This window comes from Carcharodon carcharias, chromosome 14, assembly GCF_017639515.1.
Source record: "Carcharodon carcharias isolate sCarCar2 chromosome 14, sCarCar2.pri, whole genome shotgun sequence".
Lineage (NCBI taxonomy): Eukaryota > Metazoa > Chordata > Chondrichthyes > Lamniformes > Lamnidae > Carcharodon > Carcharodon carcharias.
In genome coordinates, this window is record NC_054480.1 from 116,867,937 (window position 1) to 116,888,840 (window position 20,904).

The window sequence follows — 20,904 nt, forward strand, 5'->3', positions numbered from 1 at the left end:
CTGGGATGGACCACACATGGAGTAAGTGGGTTTGAGGGCTTGACGGGCTGACTTTTCGCAATCTGCCTTCTGTTCTTAAATCAAGTCAACTCATTGAATGCAGTTATCTTATGCAAGGGACCTATCGAATGCGCTCACTCCTGCAGTATGCAACATCAGGCATTTCTTTCCATGGCAATGTATTATTCTGACAATTGCTAACACTATCCTGGACCCTAAAGATTGTTCCACACCAGTTAAATTAACACTTACTTACACATATACAAGTCACGAAATAGGAATACAATCAACCCATTTCTAAGTGCACATGAAGATATAAGATGAAACTGTTCTTTGTTGAGCAACTTCAGAGAGGCTACAGCCTAGTAGAACATGGGGAAAAAAGTCATACTGGTGCAAAAAGGACTAATCTTCTGAGGTTGTGGCGGAGTAGAGGAAGTTTTCCTGCCCTTACTGGCCTCCATTTTCTCTTCCTGCAGTGAAATGCCACACATGTACCTTCCACTTCCCTAACACTGGTCTACTTTTCATTTCCTACTTTGTACTTACTGAAAGTAGCCATTTCTTAAGCTACTTTCAGCTGGAACTCCTCCCTTAGCATCCTTGCCCTATCACCACTCTTTTTCCTTCAATACCCTCATTAAAGACTCTTCTCTTCAAATGTGTTTACACTCATCTAGCCTCCATCTTCTTTCTGCTTGCTGCTCACCACCAGTAAAGTGCTCTGAACATCACTGTCTGAAGAGCCCCATAGGGCAGGATCTTTAGGTTGGCAAGTGGGGGATGGGGCCCACTCGCCAACACGTAAAATGACGCGGGATGACATCAGGCGGAACTCCCAACGTCACCCTGCGTCATTTCTGTTTTCAGGTCGGCGGTGGTGCAGCTGAGTCAGTTGTGCGCCCGCCGACTTGTCAACAGCCTATTGAGACCATTAATGAAACAATTTAGGTAATTGACAGGGCTGCCCGTTGAACCTTAGGGTTGACGGGCAGACCGGGAGCCCTGGCAGGCTTCAGAAAAAGCGTGAAACCTCATCCACAGGTGGGATGAGGTTTCATGAGGGTTTTTAAATATTTAATAAAGGTTTGGGTTAAAGTGATGGACATGTCCCAACTCATGCGACAGTGTCTTAGCCTCAAGGAGATCAGTGTGCTCTTTCATGCGCATGTGCGAAACAGTGCACTCCCAGCTGAGGGAATTTCCTCCCCCCCGCCTGCACAGGGAGCGCATAGTGCTTCCTGGCAAACATCACGTTGGGCGGGCCTTAATTGGCGTGCCCACTTAAAATGGCGGCACCCCCCTGATTGGGAGTGCTGATTGGAGGCCGCCTGCCCGTGCCCACTCCTGCACTTCCCCCCCTCCAAACGGGGGGAAAATTCTTCCCATAGAAATGTAAGTTGTTTTATGAACAGGACACATAGATGGGCACGAGATATGTTCTCTGATACAGCAGCTTGTTTACTAATAAATAAATACAAGAACAGGCTGAGAACACTCCTAGAATTTCACAATACAATTATTTTTGAATTTTATTAACTATAAAACTGCAGCAGTTATGCAATATAACAAGTATTTCACCAATTTTTTTCTGGATAAATAATTTCTCCTTTGAAAATTATTTCACGTTTTTGCCTTGTGGTTTCTGGTGGTCTGAAACTGAATAATTCCAGGTTTACACTGTTCATCCAGTCCCAGTTGGAATTGGAATGAGACAATCCCAATCTCACCTCCTTCAGGCCTTAAGAGCCACAGAGAGGCAAAGCTTTCATCCCTGCAACTAGGCACCGAAACAGAGAGGGAAAGCATTTCAGCTGGCTCTGCATAGTTATTTTCAGCTGAAACTAAGGGGTCGTAAACCTATCATTGTTTTAGTAACAGCATATTTTCAGGCCTCGTGGAGAGGGATCGCATGCTATCACCACTATGTTTCAAGCAATTAATTGCTAATTATTTTGAAAATTTGAAATATTTGTTCTGTAGGTGCAGCAAAGAAAATCCAAAAGAAACAGATTAAATCATAATGGGCATTGGACAGAAGCCTTCCAAACACACTATAGTGCACAGGCAGGAATGTGGAACTAGAACAGCAGCTGCAGTAGGTCACATATTCTGGCAACATTGCAGTTTATTAGATTTCTGCCCGTCGCTTGTTGGGGGCACATCGATCTCGACCACATCGCTGCCAGGTGATTCATGAGTCAATCGGTCCGAGATCTGCTTCTGAGAAACTATACGGTAAATTTCTGGAAAAGAAAAATAATTTTAGTTACTCTGGAATCCCACTCTTCATAAAATTATTTTTCAGCCCTCCATGCACTGTACAAGTTACTGGGCACCTTGCACCATTTTACTCCTATGGCCTTTCTTCACAGTTGATTGTAGACCATAGCCTCCCATCTTCCATCCACCACAAAGCCCATAAAGCTCATCAAAACACTGCTGCCCCTGCCCTAACTCTCACCATTCACCCATCACCCCTGTGCTCACTGACTTACATTGGTTCCTGTTCCAGCAATGCCACAATTTTAAAAATCTCATCCTTGTTTTCAAATTCCTCCATGCCATCACCCTTCCTTATGATCTCCTCCAGCCCTACATATTCAGTTTCAGACCACTAGAAACTGCAAGGCAATAATCTGAAATAATTTGAGGAATTATTTATCCAGAAATAAGATAGTGAAATACTTGTTATATTGCATAATTGCTGCAGTTTTATGTGAGATATCTGCACATGCCTTTTGCGAATCCCTGATTTTAATCACTTCACCAATGCCAGCCATGTCTTCAGCTGCTGAAGCCCTAAACTCTGGAATTCCCTCCCTAAACCTCTCTACCATTTTCCACCTTCAAGGAACTCTTCAAAACTTGCCTCTTTTATCAATCTTTTGGTCATCTGTCCTAATATCTCCATGTGGCTTGGTATCAAATTTTGTTTGATTACACTCCTCTGAAGCATTTTGGGATTTTTTACTAGTTAAAGGCACTGTATAAATGCAAGCTGGTTCTTCAAATTCAATTGTCTACAATGATTGCAATCTGGTCATTCAACTGTAGGGGAGTAGGGGAGGGAAAACAGCAGCAAAGTCAAATCCAATTCTGATTTCAACACAAACTCGCTTTCCAGCAAGGTCACTGGACAGAGATCAGGAGCAGGAACCCTGGGTGACTTTTCACTTCTCTAGTGCAGTGTAAATAGACAAATTGACATACTTCTAACAAAGCCCCATTTGAGATCAATCCCGCAACCGTGTCCAACCAATTTCCCAGACTCCAGCCCTCACCCAGTCCTCTCCATCCCAGAACCATGTTAGGGTTCCCCTTATCTTCACTTTCCACCCCACCAGCTTCCGCATTCAAAGGATTATCCTTCACCATTTCCACCAATTCCAGCATGATGCCACCACCAAACATATCTTCTCCTCCCCTGTCAGCATTCCGTAGGGACCTTTCCCTCCGCGACACCCTGGCCCACTCCTCTATCACTCCCAACACCTCATCCCCTTCTCAGGGCATCTTCCCATGCAATCTCAGAGGGTGTAACACCTGTCCCTTTATCTCCTCCTTCCTCACTGTCCAAAGCCCGAAACACTCCATCCAGGTGAAGCAGTGATTTACTTGTACTTTTTTCAATTTAGTCTACTCTATTCACTGCTCACAACGTGGTCTCCTCTACACTGGGAAGACAAGATGCAGACTGGGCAACCGCTTTGTGGAACACCTCCATTCAGTCCCCAAGTGTGGCCCCTATCTTCTGGTTGCTTGCCATTTCAGTTCACCACCTTGCTCTCATGCTTACATTTCTGTCCTTCGCCTGCTGCAGTGTTCCAGTGAAGCCCGGTGCAAGCTTGAAGAACAGTGCCTCATCTTCTGAATGGGCACTTTACAGCCTTCTGGACTCAACACGGGATTCAACAACTTCAGATCATGAACTCTGTCCTCCGTTTTATATATTTTTCCCCTAGTGCTAGTCTGCAACTTGTTCTCATGTTTTGCTTCCAAACAGCGCTGACCTTTTTTCTGCTATTAACACCTACTCTAGACCAGTGCTTTGTTCCTTTACTACTACTATTACCACTCTCTTTGCCTAACTGAAATTCATCGTCCCTGTAACCATTCTTGTGAATCTTGTCATTTTAATCTCCCCCCAATCTCTAACCTATCCCTGACCTTTCCTTTTGCTGCAACTGCCTTTCCCCCTTTTTTCAACAGTGTAAAACCTATCACATTTCTAGCTCTGTTCAGGTCTGAAAAAGAGACATATTGGATTCAAAATGTTAACTCTGTTTCTCTCTCCACAGATGCTGTAGGACCTGAGTGTTTCCTGCACTTTAAGTTCTTATTTCAGATCTCCAGCATCCACAGCATTTTGCTTTTATTTCCCCAATTGAGATTAATTGACAGCAGAAACTAGAGTGTGAACAGAGACCTTGCTCAGCAAGGATGCAGACATTCTTTTTCACACAAAATCATTACAGTGCAGAAGGAAGCCATTTGGCCCATTATATCCACATCAGCTTTCCAAATAAGTAATTCACTTAGTGCCATTCTCCCACCTTCTCCCTGTAACCCTGCACATTCTTCTTTTTTCAATACTTCGATTAAACCTCTACCACACACTTAGGCAGTGCACTCCAGACCTTAATCACTTGCTGCATGAAAAGGTTTTTTCTCATTTCGCTTTTACTTCTTTTGCCAATTACTTTAAATCTGTGCCATTTTGTTCTCAATCTTATCACGAGTGGGAACAGTTTCTCCCTATCTATCTGTCCAGATCCCTCATTATTTTGAATACCTCTATCAAATCATCTCCTCTCAGCTTTATTTTCTTCAAGGAAAACTGTCCTGACTTCTCCAACATATTTTCATAACTGAAATTCATCATCCCTGTAACCATTCTTGTGAATCTTGTCTGCACTCTCTCCAATCCATTTCCAATGCTTTTGATTTTACCTGTCAAGATATTTTGGAAAGCCTCCTCTACGTTAGTTGAATCCAAGGCAGATGTTTCAATAAATGAAAGACAATTCTTCTCTACATGTGAAGGAAACAGAAGAAATCTCATTAGTCTCAATGATCCTGGAAAATCAGATAGAAACCCCCTTAATGTTGGCCCATGTGAACAATCTAGAGATCAGTAAGCTTCAGAAGAATCTATTCATGTGGGGTTTTGTGAGTATAGTCTGTGATTTATAGTGGAAGAAAGATTAGGGTGAAGGTAGATTTTGTTCAAATACCCTTCCTTTTTACACCAAAAAACCCCAAACATTTGATATATGTATGCATTTCATATCAGTCATACTCTTAGCTGAAACACTTCAAGTCTCACATACCGTCTAATACAGATTTTTTTGCAAAAAAAGGTTAATATGAAAACAAAGGTGAACATTGAAATACTCCAAAAACAACATATCAGAGCCACAATATCTCAGTTCAACTGTGCATGAACCCACTTACTTATAGTTAAATTTTGTAATCTTAAAGTGACACACACCTTCATTGTGTTTTGCAAATAGTACTAGGGGAGACTGACTAGTAACATATAAAAGTTATGGGATATGTCGCCAATCAGATTTCACACTTTGCATAAAACTGTAAAATACCTAGATGCTTAAAAAATGTACATTTAAAAAATATAGGAATTTGTTGCTGTGATAACCTAGTTTCTACCAAAGGAAAGGGACCAAGCGCTGTCAATTCAGAGAAACTTCCAACACCAATTGCAAACAATATCATAATATAAAAACAAAAAAACTGCGGATGCTGGAAATCCAAAACAAAAACAGAATTACCTGGAAAAACTCAGCAGGTCTGGCAGCATCGGCGGAGAAGAAAAGAGTTGACGCTCCCACTTCTCTCTCTCTCCGCCCCCCCCACACACCTTAAACCAGCTTATATTTCAACTCTTTCTTGGACTCGAACTCAAGTTCTGTCGAAGGGTCATGAGGACTCGAAACGTCAACTCTTTTCTTCTCTGCCAATGCTGCCAGACCTGCTGAGTTTTTCCAGGTAATTCTGTTTTTGCAAACAATATCATGATATTTAGATCAACTCCACACAGAAAGTAACTTTAGAGGTTTAAAGGGACAATCAGATAGCTACCAATAATTCAACAGGCCCAAGACTATCAGTATCAATGCCACCAGATGTGCACAAAAACATATACAATATTCATTGAGACTTTTTAAAAAGTCAGACTTGTCACCTCAAAGAGACCTGCCATATTAGGTCTCCAAAGAGCTTGGTGAGATCACAGACAGGAAGGAGCCTTTGCATCATAATGGCAGCTGAGACTTCTGGGTTACCAAAGATGTGACCTAGCATTGTCTAAATCGTAGGGAACCACTTCATTGGCCAGGTCTCCTGCTCATAGCACAGGAAACCAGACCCATTGTAATCCATATAGAAAAAGGGGTTAATGTTTTTAGTTAATCTAAAACTTCACTAATTTCACACACAGACATCCTTGTCTCCGAGATTCATTGGACATGATATTTGAACAGGTATGCACATTCTATCAGAAGAATTGGGGGTTGGTTATGTCAGGTACCTGCAAGTCACAGATTATTGTAGGTAAATATTAGATTATTTTTAGTGTACATTTATGCCACCAGGAGAATCCAAAGAGATGGAAAGAGTTGTTAATTCCTTTAAATCATCTGAACAAATTTAAAATGTGCAAAAACAGCTCATTACATTTGTAGGAAGTGAGGGTGCCGCAGTATTACAAAGTTCTTTGTGAGAGATGCAATTTCTAAGCCTCATTCATGATTTCGCACTGGGACTTATGTCTTTGTCTTCTTTCTAAACACACACGTTTGCCCACAAAAGAGGCCAATGCTTTTCCCAAAGTTTACCATGAATCGTGGCTCTGGCAGTCATGGACAGCCAGCTCATGCTGGATTGTGGATGATGATGATATAACCATCATCTTCTGTAAGTAACTGGTCTGCTAATGATCAAATCTGCATTGCTTTTAAACATTGTAAAATTTCAGTTCGGTTTTCTTCATGTTCTTTGAATGGTTTATATTTACAATGGAAGGTTAGTGAAAGATTTGTAAGGGCTGTGATTACACATTTCCAAGATTATTTAATAAGGTGCAAATGCCTAATGTTTTATTCGACCAAGTACCAGCCCTTCTGCACTCAGCAGGTTTTCCAGCTTTGTTGACTTTTTAGTTCCCTTTTCAATATAATCTTCACTGGATCACTGAACCGAGGGATTTGTACAGTATTCTAGTTTAAGTATTGCCTAGATTTACATATAACTAAGGGATTTTCCCAGAGGGTAAAAGAGATCACCAGTTGCTGTTAATATTTTGGTTACAAGGAGCTGTTTTCTTTTTTGACTATTTTGCATCCATCTTTCCAGGTTTTTTGTTCTATATTGGTTTATATTTTTAAAAAAATGCAACTCGAGTTATGTACCAAATCTCTTGAATTTTAAGAGTTTGTCTCTTGAAATGCATGCTGATAATGCCCAGGTCTACCTCGCCACCACCTCACTCAACTCCTCCACTTTTGCTAAATTATCAGTTGCTTATCCAACATCCAGTACTGGATGAACAGGAAATTCCTCCAGTTAAATATTGCGAAGACTAAAGACATTGAGCTGCATTTTCCGGTTGCCGAGTGGGGTCAGGGCCCGCTCGCTGACACATAAAATGACGCGGGGCGATGTTGGGCATGCGTCCCAACGTCACCGCACGTCATTCCGATCTTTAATTCGGCAGGTGTGCACCGGAGTCAGCTGCGTGCCCGCCAAACTGTCAACAGCCCCTTAAAGCCTTTAAAAAAGTAATTAAGCCAATTAATGGACCTGCCTGTCCAACCTTAAGGTTGGCAGGCAGGCGAAGAGCCCAGGCGGCCTGCAGAAAAAACATGAAACCTCATCCACAGGCAGGATGATGTTTCATGAGGGATTTAAAATGTGTCTAAAATTTTTAAATAAAAGTAATTGACATGTCCCTGCTCATGTGACAGTGTCACATGAGGGGACATGTCAGGAATATTTTTTTCTCCCTTTAATAAAGTTTTCAAACATGAGCCGAGCTCCCTGAGGCAGCACTTTGCCTCAGGAAGATCTGTGTGCTCTTTCGCGCGCATGCACGAAGGAGCGCCCTCCCAGCTCACGGAATACCCCCCCACCTGCACAGGGAGTGCATAGCGTTTCCGGGCAGACGTCATGCTGGCCAGGCCTTAACTGGCCCGCCGACGTAAAATGGTAGTGCGCCCCCAACTGGGGGGTGTGCCGATCAGGAATCCACCCGCCCACACCTGCACAACCCCTTGGACGGGGGAAAATGCTGCCCATTTATTTTCAGTCCCCAATCCAAACTTCATTCTCCAGCTACCAACTCCATTACTCTTCCTATAAACCGTCAAGACTAAATCAGACTATCGCAAACTTGGTGTTATATTTGACCCCGAGATGAGCTTCTGACCACATATTCACGCTATCACTAAGATGGCTTATTTCCACCTCCATAACAACATCCGACTTTGCCCCTATCTCAGCTCATCTGCTGCTGAAACCCACATTCATGCCTTTGATACCTCTAGATTTTACTATTCCAATGCACTTCAGGTTGCTCTCCCACATTCTACCTTCTGTAAACCTAAGGTCATCCAAACCTCCTAACTTGAACCAAAATCCTGTGCTCACTGACCTCCTGATCAAGCAACTTCTGGATTTTAAAATTCTCATTCTTGTTTTGTAATCCCTCCATGGTCTCACCCTTCCCTCTCTCTGTATTCTCCTCCAGCCCCACAACCAACCAAGACACCTGCACTCATCTAATTCTGGCCTCTTGGGCATCCCTGATTTTAATTGCTCTACTATTGGTGGGTATGCCTTCAGCTGTCAGGGCCCTAAACTCTGGAATTCCCTTCCTATACCTCTGCCTTGTTTCCTCCTTTAAGACACTCCTTACAAACAACCTCTTTGACCTAGCTTTTAGTCATTAGACTTAATATTTCCTTATGTGACTCAGTGCCATATTTTGTTTTATAGAACTAGATTTTATGGACCCCACTGGGTGTCTTTTCAGGGGGAGGCAAGGCGCATCAAATACGAGGGGTGGCAAGCTCACGGCCTTCCCAATCCCCCCCACCCAGTCCCAATAATACGGTGGGTGGGTGCCAAAATCGGCAGCCCACCCGCCATTTTTAAATAAATAATTAACGGGCAATTGAGCTTGTTACCAAGGGAATTGACCTATATTCATGCTGCCCATGTCATGCAATAGTTGGCATGGGCAAGTGGGAGGAAGTGAGAAGCACACTTTTGAAAAATTTTTTTTGCAAAGGTGGGAAGGAAGTGGCGGGTTACAGCATTTGGGGACCCTTTGCACATCAGGGCCTCCCCACCCCAAGATATTACCCCCCACCTTTGTTCCTCTTCGCTGGTCTCCAAAACCTACCCTTCAGTGCCCTCAGCCCCTCATTAGGCTGCCCAATCCCTCCCCACCTAAAAAGGCCCAACTTACCTGGCTCTGACATCCATCTTCTGTTCTTCGTGGAGATGCTTGCTGTCCCAGCAGAACCCACTGTTCAGTTCTGACATTGCTGGCCAATCAGATTTCCCAACAGCTCTCGAGGGTGGGACTTCCTCCCACTGAGGGACAAAAGTGCCACTCTTAGCCTGTTTAGCTTGCTAGCAGGGCGGGCTTCATTTTGGTCCATCAACTCCTGGCCAGTTCTTGGAATGGGGGTGGGGTGTGGGGGTTGGTAAGTGATAGGGTGCCCCCACCCCATGAAATTCCACCCATAATGTTCCTTGGTACACAGTTTTACGTTAAAGGTGCTATATAGGTTGTTTATTGATTAAACAAAAGGGTTGGCATTACTGACACTGTCTCAGTTTGAAATGAGTGAAGATAAGGCCACAATATGTAATTGTAGAACAGGATTTGAAAGCTGCAGAGGTGCAGTTCATAGAATGAGTGAAATGGAAACCAAAAACTCGGTCTTAGAGACATCGATGAAGCCCATCTTAGGTCTTAGCCTGACCCCAGAAGTAAACTGAGTTGCCAGATCAGGGCCTATGAGAAAACTATAAAGGGTTTCCTCAACGGAACACAATAAATCACATCTGTGAGTATTTAACAACTTGATAACTCAACATGTTTGAATCTGTGCCGTAGCAGCTAGTCAGTGTAATGCAGGTGCTACTGGCGCCAGCAGTAAAGAGGAAGGGGTGGTAACAAGAGAATAAAAAATGTCTTATAAAATTCACCAACACCTGTCTGCACATTATTCTGTTCCACAGCCTCCCACCAGCTCTGAGCACAGTATGTAGAATTAAAAAACTCAGAGGTTCTAGATTCCTTCGAGCTACCATGTGACTTACCAGCAAAGGCACGCGCCTCGTCAGTTGGAACAGCTCTCAGATGACGGAGGTCACTCTTGTTTCCGACCAGCATGATGACTATATTGTTATCGCCATGATCACGCAACTCCTTCAGCCATCGTTCGACATTCTCATACGTTAGATGTTTGGCAATATCGTAAACAAGCAGAGCACCAACAGCCCCACGGTAGTACCTGAGAACACAAACAACTCAGATTGTATTAGTCCTCACTCTTGCTCACCTGCCGAAACCTGCACTATATGTGGTATGTGGAACTGAAACATGAGTTGTCTGCTATGTTACTTGGCCATACAGAGCAGGAACGTGCCTCCTCAATCCCTGATCTATGCTGAATTAGCTGAGCTGAGACAGGGGTAACAATAGAGGTGCTACGATTGCCTCAGTGCTTCAGTGTAAGGAGAGGAAAATCAAGTTTCCCGCTCCTTATCACTGTCAGTGACCCAGTTAGAAAGCATGCTGATGAACATACGTTGAGTTTGGGGTGGAAACTGATGCTCCTGCTGTCGTATAGCTTCTTGACATTGAATATCCAAGCCCACACATTTACAATATACACTTTGAACGAAACAGGAGAAGGCAGCTGGTGCCTAAGGCATCATGCCCCAGCAAGTGTCAACACCTGTGGAACTATTCCCAGAAATGCCCAGTGCTTCAAAATGAGAATAGGAGAAGGAAAAGACCTACTACAAACTGTAATTAATCAAGGAGAGACTTACACCTGCTAATCACCGCTGCAAGTTTAGCTATTGCAACAGATTGTGTTTGTTGCTTTGAGGAGACATTGTGTCTTTTGCACTATTACTGCATGCAACATCACTTGTGCTTCAAGTCTGTTATTATTTATTGACATATGGGAAGTTCTAAGTTGTGGTGTTTGTATTTCTTGTCTTTTTAAAAAAGCCCTGCACCAAGGGGAATCAGAACCTGCTCATTCCAGGCTATTCATATTTTTCGGAAGGTGGTATGTAGTGACATTGCAGAAATATGGAGAACATCCCAATAGTGGAAAATTGACCTTGGGGATATTAGGGAGATAGAAGCAGTGGTGGTGTGTTACAGATCACTCTGCGGGTACAAGTTGCTGTGGCAACATGCACTTTTACACATATGTTGTAGTCTGGAGCTATGGGTAGTGATGGTAGAGGCTCCAACATTCTTTTGGCTGACCAGGAATCTCTCACACAATTATAGCCCATCATTGGCATATGTTGGAAGGACTTGAAGATAATCAATCTGTTTGGCCCTGTTATGAATGCACCTTTCTAGGCCATTAAATGCTGGGGTGAGAATCAAACCCAGAGCTCCTGACTCAGAGGCAGGGATGCTATCCACTATGCCACAAGACCTTCTGGAGATAGAGGCAGGGGGAAGAAAGTGATCAAAAGGATGCTTACGCTGAAGTGATAGCACGATATCGCTCCTGTCCCGCTGTGTCCCAGATCTGTGCTTTAATTGTCTTTCCATCTACCTGGATACTCCTGGTGGCAAACTCCACTCCAATGGTGCTCTTACTCTCCAGATTAAACTCATTACGTGTGAACCTAGACAGGAGATTGCTCTTTCCAACCCCGGAGTCTCCAATCAGCACAACTAGAAAGGAAATAGTTGAAATTGTTACTGTCAGAGTCAAATCTTATGATAAAACCATTATAAAAGGACTGAATGCATCATTCACAGCTGTTCTGTTCTCTAGCCTCCTTTCACGAGATCTGCATATGGTTCAGACCATCTCTAGTCCAGAGGATGGGAGGCCTGCTACCAAGCCAATGACAGTGTTCCACCACCAGCTGCTGAGCTCCTTACAAGAGTCATTATCATTCATCCTCTGATTTTTGCTCCGACTTCACAAGGATGTGCCTGGCATCTTTGTCTTCTCCCCTAACGCACTGCCATGTGGAAACTTAAAATTTGGGCACAATGCTACTCTCTTATATGATTCTGATCCATGGATACCCAGAACCCTTCTCTAATAGTATGAAGTATGGTATTGTAGAAACATCAGTTACACCATCAACACTAAAGTCACTGCTCACAGAGCACAATACAGTCACAGTTTGATTAAAGGCTATATCTGAATCAGTTTGAAATTTCATCCAAAGTAAATAAACAATAGAAAAACTTCAAATGTGATCACTATTTAGCTGGGACTCTGGGCAAATATCAAGCAATAGCACACAGCAGCACGGGGATTTATCTTTTCTCCCTATAGTTTTCCTAAGTTGTAAGTTTTCCTAAGTTTTTTCCACTCTCCTGTACTTGCTGTCACACATGTTCTGCAGTAAGAGGGAAGGTCAGGTAACACAAGCCACAACAAGCTACTTAAAGAGATACTATGGCTGATGACCAAAAGCTTAGTTAAAAAGGTAGATTTTAAAGAGTATCTTAAAAGAGGAAAGAGAGGCAGAATGGTAGAGAATGAATTTCAGAGATTAGAACCTTGACAGCTGAAATTACAGCTGCCAATGGTGGAATAAAGAGAGGCGGTGGCGTAGCGGTATTGTCACTGGACTGGTATTCCAAAGACCCAGAGTAATGTTAGAATCCCACCATGGCAGATGATGAAATTTGAATTCAATAAAACTCTGGAATTAAAAGTCTGATGGTGACCATGAAACCTTTGACGATTGTCATAAAAACCCATCTGATTCACTAATGTTCTTTAGGGAAGGAAATCTGCTGTCCTTACCTGGTCTGGTCTACATGTGACGCCAGACCCACAGCAATGTGGTTGACTTTTAAATGCCCTCTGAACAAGGGCAATTAGGGATGGGTAATAAATGCTGGCCTAGCCAGTGATGCCCACATCCCATGAATGTATAAAAAAAAGATTAGAATCAGGGAAGCACAAGTGGCCAGAATTGGAGGAGCGTCGAGATCTTGGAGAGTTGCATCTCAGACACCTTGCCCATAGCAGCGGTAAAGGTTCAGGTATACCTATGTGAATAACTTGATGCAAAGAATGGTAACAAGATCTAGCAAAATATTTGAATCCCCAACGATAATGTTCTTCAGCATGATGAACACAAAATTCTACCATATTGAAAAACATTCAAGTTCTTGACTGGAAATTTTGGCAGTTCCTCAATTTTCTAAAGCTTTCTCTTTGCAATTCTCCACTATATATATGACCTTCATTTGGGTTGCATATTTTCCTCATGAGAAAGAGCATAGTTGTGTTTTTCTGCAGTGAGTCTAAGCCCTGTTAATGATTTTGGGATGTAGATCTGTCCAGGATTCACTCTGAATTTCACTCTCGGCATCAGTGAACACAGCTGAAAAACAGATAAAGTGAGAATTGGTCCCAGCCAACATTTGGGAACCAGCTGTGGCTTTTAAATTACATAATAAGAAAGGGCATCCAACAGGTTACAGTCTGAAGCAGGCTCACAGAATCAGCTGGTTACCAAGGCAAAGATTCTTAATAATAGTTTAAGCTTGGGCTTCTTGTTAAAAGTAGAAACCAGATAAATTCATTAGGAGGCTAGATCTTTTGTCAATGCTCCTTTCTTTTATTGCATTACAGATATGCATTTGAACGTTAACCTGCTTCTGTTAGGCAATTCAAAGTGGGCCCATGTAAGCAGTTTGAGCTCCCTCAATGGCTCTGGGGGAGAGGGTGCACCACCTTGTGTGGTATTAAGTCAATTTCAAATTGTGCTTTGTTCTATGTTAGTTTAGCAACAATTGGCTTGAAATAGGGAGGAAAACATTAGCCAGGGTTCTTGCTCTTGATTGCTATTTAGTACAGCAGGTGGAAAGTGCTTGCAAAGACATCTTGTTAGGAGGGTAAGATTAGGCTTTGATATCCCAAGATCAAATAGCCAGTCAACACTCACTGTTAAAGCACACACATGAAGACTGGCCACTTAACTGAGTTATGAGAGGGAAGCTGGTACCTGCACCAGCAAAGGTTTACAGTAAAATAATGGCCACAGTCGTTAATGATTTTTAAAGAGGTTAACACATCACTGGTGACACAAAGGCAAGCAAGCTGCTGTCTGGTAAGGTCAGGCTGGGGTTAGCTGATAACTGAGTAAAGGAAGGCTGATTATGCAGAATTCTGCCTCCATCCTGTCAGGGGTCACAAGGTGTCTGTTACAGATTGCAGCTGCTATTTATTAAAATTTAAGACAGGAAATTTAACAGCTATAAGATTACAAAATTATCAGACTGCAAGCTTCATTATTTGTAAAGTGTTTATCACCTCATTTTACCCAGAGAGTGGTTAGAATGTGGAACTCACTACCACAAGGAGTAGTCATGTTGAATAGCATAAATTAATTTAATATGAAGCTAGGTAAACACATGACGGAGAAAGGAACTGAAGGATCAGTTGATAGGAATAGATGAAGAAGGGTGGGAGGAGGCTAGAGTATAGATAAACGCCGGCACAGACCTGTTGACCTGAATGGCCTGTTTCAGTGCTGTAAGTTCTATGTAGTTACCAAAATTAGTTGTGTTTATTTATGGAACATTTGTTCCCCGTTTTCCTTCTTTAATTTTCCACCTTAATTCAGGGCTGCTGATGCCTATTGTAGTGTCCCTAAACCTTTCCCAAAATGAGATCAGTCACAGAACAGGCATCAAACTCAGGATCATCCAGTTTTTGTACCTCTGTTCCATCACTGAAGTCTTTACCCATTTTAGCATGTAAGGCATCCAATGTTAATTCCATGACAGAACATTGCAATATATCAGGGAGCATTACATTAATGACCTGAGGAATAAAATGTGTCCTACCCGTTAATCACTGCAAGAAATATAGAAATGTACCAGCACAAATTTATAACCTTGAATAACTCAATTTCAAATGATTTTCTATAGATGGAACTATTTTTAAAAAAATCCACAAGCAAAATTTATGTTAATAAAAAGAAGATTGAGGAAATACACAACAGGCCTGTTTATATCTGGGACAAAAAGACAGCTTAATATTACTTCAGGTGAGAACCGTTTGTCAGGGTAATGTACTGAGACTGTTAAAAGTAATTTTGAATGCATAAGCCACAAATGGAAATAATGCACAGGATATGTGACTGGTTGTCTGGTCCTGCCGAAAATCAGTGGACTTTTGGCTGGGTCACCGAACCTCCAATGGCAGGTCTCGCCACAACGGGGCCAGAAAATCCCGGCCCGGGAATTTTATGGTGGCATCAAGGAGCCCTAATAAAATTGAAGTCAATGGAAATCAGGGAGAAAACTCTCCACTGGCTGGAGTCATAGTTAGCACAAGGAAAGATGGTTGTGGTCATTGGAGGCCGATCATCTCAGCTCCAGGACACTGCTGCAGGAGATCCTCAGGGCAGTGTCCAAGGCCCAACCATCTTTAGCTGCTTTATCAATGACCTTCCCTCTATTATAAGAACTGGGGATGTTCACTGATGCCTGCACAGTTTTTATTACCATTCACAATTCCACAGATAGTGAAGCAGTTTGTGCCCACATGCAGCAAGTGATGGACAACATTCAGGATTGGACTGCTAAGTGGCAAGTAATATTCGTGCCCTACAAGTGCCAAGCAGTAACCATCTTGAACAAGAGAGAATCTAACCATCTCCCTTTTAGCTTCAACCGTATTATCATGGTTGAATCCCCCAATATCAACATACTGGGGGCTACCTTTGACCAGAAACTTAACTAGACAAAAACCTCTAGCACCTAGAAGAACAAGGGCAGCAGATGTATAGGAATACCACCACCTGCAAGTCACACAACATCCTGATTTGGAAATACATTTCCATTCCTTCACTCTTGCTGGGGTAAAATCCTGGAACTCCCGACCTAACAGTACTGTGGGAGTTCCTTCACACACAAACTGCAGCTCAAGAAGGTGGCTCACCACCATCTTCTTGAGGGAAATTAGAGGTGGGTAATAAATTCTTGCCTTGGCAATGACACTCACAGCCCTTGAATGAATTTTTAAAAAATGACAGGATATTCTGACTGCAGTCAGCTGGAATATTGAATTTAAACTACCATGTGTGTGAAAACCAGAAATAACTGACTGTAGAATATAACTAGGAATCTGGGAGGCAATATCTAAAAATAAAGAAATTGGAAAACTGCACTGGAGGCAACAGCCAGCTCCTTTAGGAGAGACGGAGGGAACCCATATGAAAAGATGGCTATCCCCTTACCGTAGCTCTAAATTGCGGCATGGCAGAATTTTCTGAATTCTTTTTGAAACAAGCACAAAATGCTAAGAGACTCTAGTCTCACTCAGTGTCCTGTTTTGGCTCGGAATCAGTTGTTTAATTTCTCCTTTTCACTTAACCTCTGTTGGTTCTGAAGATACGAGCAAAGCATCACTAGATAAAAACAACAAGGTGGAGCATTTCACACACCAGATGGCTACACACCAGGAATAAACACACAGCACAGAGCCAGTTCCAAGACAGTGGAAACAAAGCAATACCAGAGTATGCTGGAAGAAACCATGATACTTCAAATATGTAGGCCTGTCTCCTAGCTCACAATCTTTCACCAAGGGGAAAACTGGTGTTTTGAGGAAAACAACATCATGCAATGAAATGGTCAGCTGGTAGAATCAAAGTTACAACAACAACAATGGTGGTACTGACATTCACAACCCCAGGTTCAGAAAGGCCATTCAGCCCATCTAACTTATGCTTTGATAATAACTTGCAACCTCCCCCTCCCTACCCACCTTTACAGTATCTAAAGGTCTCTTGAATTCCAGAGTTCTGCCTCCACTACCCTACCCAGAAATCATTCTCTGTATCAATAACATTTTGCCTGAATGAATGAGAAATACACTGGAACCTAATCTGACTGAACCCAGCTGGGATGGGTGAGGACAACGATGAGGTAAAGATAAACTCGAGTTCCAGGAAAACACTGCATTCTACAAAAAAAAACGATATGCATGAGGAAGGCAATACAGCCCATAATAGCTAATCCTGAAAAAATTAAACCTACAGTTCCAACTCCATTACAGTATCTAACCATCTATTAAATAACTCCAAAGTTTTTGCCTCTATCATCATACCTAACTGTTTCACGTCAATCTTTCTGTGCAAACAAGAACATCAAATCTTATGTGTGAGGTGTGCTGTTTTTAAAAAATTATAAATCTTGCTTCTTCTCAGCGTGACTCTTGTGGTCTCCTTTTCAATTGTCAACACTTACCATTGTAAACTGCCATGTCAACATTCCCAATTAATGTTATGTCAACGATAATTGCAAGACAGTGACCACTAGGTGATTATGAGTTCCTGAAGTCTCTCATCTTATTCTACTGCCATTTTATAAATCTATATTAACAATCGACCAAGCCTGTATGTTAGCACACAATATCAAGTTCAGATCCCAAGTGTCCTTTTGTTACACCCCCGAGTTAGCTATCTGGCAGAAGGCTTATATTATAATATGACAAGTCTACACTGACATTGCAAATGTAGACATGTTAGCAGATGTACAGATATATACAATGATATATGAAATAACCAGCAAAAGGAATTGAATTTTTTTCTCTTATAGAGCCGAATCCTGAACCAAAATCGTTTTCTTCAGCAAGGACAGGAAGGAAGCTGTCAATACCAAACCCCACCCACCCGCTCTTCAAGGTGTCACCAGCTCATACATTATCAATTTAAACCCAGAACCAGGATCAAGTGATGGAAAATTACTTTTGAAAAAAAGGTTTTAAATAATAAACCGCAGGGATGAGGCCGCTTAATTGCATTTGTCCTTTAAATTCGCTCCGTTAAGACAGATTCGGGGGCATAGCTTGGGTCCGGTGCAATTCCCGATTCTTTGCCAGCAATCTGCACCAGATTTTCTTCCTGAAATAACACGGTAAAGCGTCCGACGGGTGGCGTTAGTAGGAGGCATCCCCCAGTGCCGAGTCAAACGGTTTTATTAATGGCTTCACCGGCTGCTACACTGATCTTAAAATCTCACCTTTGAACAAATAATCGTATTCATCCTCTCTGCTCCCCATCTTCCGCCACTTTATTGATTTTTAAAAACACTCGTTCACTCGCCTCTCCGCATCGGATAAAGAAGTCATCAAGATCCTGGTTTCTGCCGAAGCTCAAGCTTCGGAAGGAAGCCGAGATCTTCCGGGATTGAGCAGGAGGAGGCAGAGCCACACTTAAAGCTGTACTGCCTCTGTACCCACTGACTATGCGACACAAAATGGGGAAATACTGTGATCGCCCAACTAACTTTACTCCTGGAAATTTTATGGAGACTTTTAAAAAATTATAATGAGAGATTGCATGGACCCTTGTTTGGTTCCACTCTTACCTATGGGGGTCACAGATACAATATCCGCAACAATACCTTCTCATCTTGTCCCCACGCCGATGCCCCTGGAGTGCCCCAAGGCCCCCATCTCTTCCTCATCCAAACGCAATCCCTTGGCAACATCCTCAGACATGTGGGCTGATAACCCACCACCTCTCTCAACCCCTCGACTGCCTTTGTGTTGTCAGACCACTTCTCTGACATCAGTCTTGGATAAGCCAAAATTTCCTGCAGCTAAATATTGGGAATACTGAAACCATCACCCTCATCCGATAAACAGATTCCATATTCTGGCCACTGATTCCATGCTCTTCCTTGCCACAGGCTGCACCAGACTATTGGTAACCTCAGGAGCCCCTTCAACACTGAGCTGGTCTTCCAACTCCATATTCTCTGTATCATATAGGTTGCCTACATCCAACTCTGTAACATTGCACATCTCCATTCTGGTTTATCTCATCTGCTGCTGAAACTTTCATCAATTTAGTTGTCACCTTTAAACTTGTCCCAACGTTCTTTTGGCCAATCTCCAATCTTTCAGCTTCCATAGACTTCAAATTAACTAGTACGATGCTACAAATATCATATCCCTCACCATCACTCCTGTATTCAATGACCCACTGGTCATTGGCTCCTGGGTTTCCCAAGACTCAAATTTGTTATAATCCTTGGGGAGGATTTTCCGGTCCCAGCTGTCACGGGAATTGTCACAGGCAGGGCAGAAAATTTGTTAGACCAGCAAAAAGTCTGTTGAATTCAGGTGGGAGTTTCCAGTTCTTCAGCGGGACCAGAAAATCCCGCCCCTTGTGCTTAAATCCCTTCATGACCTCATCTCACCCTATCATTGTAACCTCTTCTAACTTCCAGAATTTTCCATTTTTTTGACTCTGGCTTCATGCATCCCTCCCCTCCCCCCCCCCACCCCCTCAGCCCAATATCAGTGGCCATACTTTCAGCTGCCTGGGCCATACACTTAGGAATTGCTTCCCTATATCTTTTAACCTGTTCACCTTCCAGTCCTCCTTTAAGATGATACTTAAATCTCATTTGTTTGACCAAACTATCAATCATCCCTCCTAATATGTTCTTCTTAGGCTCAATATTCATTTCATTCCGATTAAGGCTTTGTGAAATACCTTGGAGCATTCTTTTCTATGCTAAAGATGCAATATAAATGTAAGTTATTGTTTTATTATTGTCAGGATTTCCTTGTACTCATTATGTTATGGTGGGAGGGTGGGGCGGTGGTGGGGTGGAAAATTCTGGCCAGTGGGCAGAATTTGGATTGTACAGACTAAACTGAACTGAGGTTAAATTGATATTGAGGGTTTTTTAAGGAAAGGAGGTTGTATGTAAGGGGAAAATGACTCACACTTGTAGTAGTCTTTATTTTGTGTTCAGCAAGTGTTAGAAAGAGAAAGATAGAGAGAGAGACTGGGATTGGAAAGAAAGATGGGGAGTCAGAAGAAGATCAAGTATAGCCCAGATTTTGTGGTAGTACTGATGGCAAATCTGTTAGTGTTTTGCCATCATTACTTCTCTGAAACTGATAGCAACTTCTGGAGTCTACACATGTGCAGATAAACACAAAATTCCATAAGTCGCTGTCAGTATTTCTACACTGCCCCATTGAGTGCGCTGTTGAAGTTTCCACAGCCTACAATCAAATAGAGATCACATAACTAAAATTTTCCCTTTCACTCTATTAGGTTTGTTATGAAAACCCTTGAACAAGCTGCACCTTGTTAAATGAGGTGGTAACTGGGTTTTAACGTTGTACTAAGTTTATAATTACTGCTGGACAGCTTTATTATCCCTGAGAAACTAATCTTATATTTGTGGAATGCCAAATTTCTCCACTGCAATAAAAAAAAGTTTTCACATATTTTTAAAATAAAATAATTAATGAAACAATTTGATAATTCAGCTTCTATATTAATCTCATGCATATGTCTCAATAATTTATTTCATTCTCTGTAAAATTTTGTGAAAAATGCATTTTACTTCCTGGCTTGCTGTCTGTCAGAATACTTTAATGTGATTGGCTGCTTACCCTGCTTGAAGACATCGCTGTTGCTGGAGGCCTGGAGACCCCTTCACTTGATGCAAGATTCATACTGATGTTGGGACTATTTCTAGCATTTTCTTTCTTAACAACTAGAAAAGGATTAATGTTAGTGCCTTTTGCTTATGAGTCAGAGATTATAATGTCTAACCTCTGTGAGCCAGAGCGAGAAAAAGAGAAAGGTATAAATAGA

At 42.3% G+C, this 20,904-nt stretch overlaps 2 protein-coding genes across 2 annotated transcripts in view; one reads left to right on the forward strand and one right to left on the reverse strand.

Moving 5' to 3' along the window:
• Positions 1-1,443: 1,443 nt before the first annotated feature.
• On the reverse strand, positions 1,444-18,494 carry LOC121286899 (ras-related protein Rab-11B-like). Its single transcript, XM_041204127.1, has 5 exons — positions 18,299-18,494; positions 11,770-11,965; positions 10,354-10,547; positions 4,954-5,034; positions 1,444-2,246 (listed from the first exon to the last, which is right to left on the reverse strand). Exons 1-5 carry the CDS (start codon positions 18,336-18,338, stop codon positions 2,104-2,106), a joined length of 654 nt encoding a protein of 217 aa, XP_041060061.1. The 5' UTR covers positions 18,339-18,494; the 3' UTR covers positions 1,444-2,103.
• The window catches only part of LOC121286896 (myelin expression factor 2-like), a 46,556-nt gene continuing 43,757 nt past the window's right edge, over positions 18,106-20,904 (forward strand). Inside the window, exon 1 of the mRNA XM_041204123.1 lies at positions 18,106-18,193. The gene's annotated coding sequence lies outside the window, so the exon portion shown is untranslated. The remainder of the gene's footprint in view (positions 18,194-20,904) is intronic.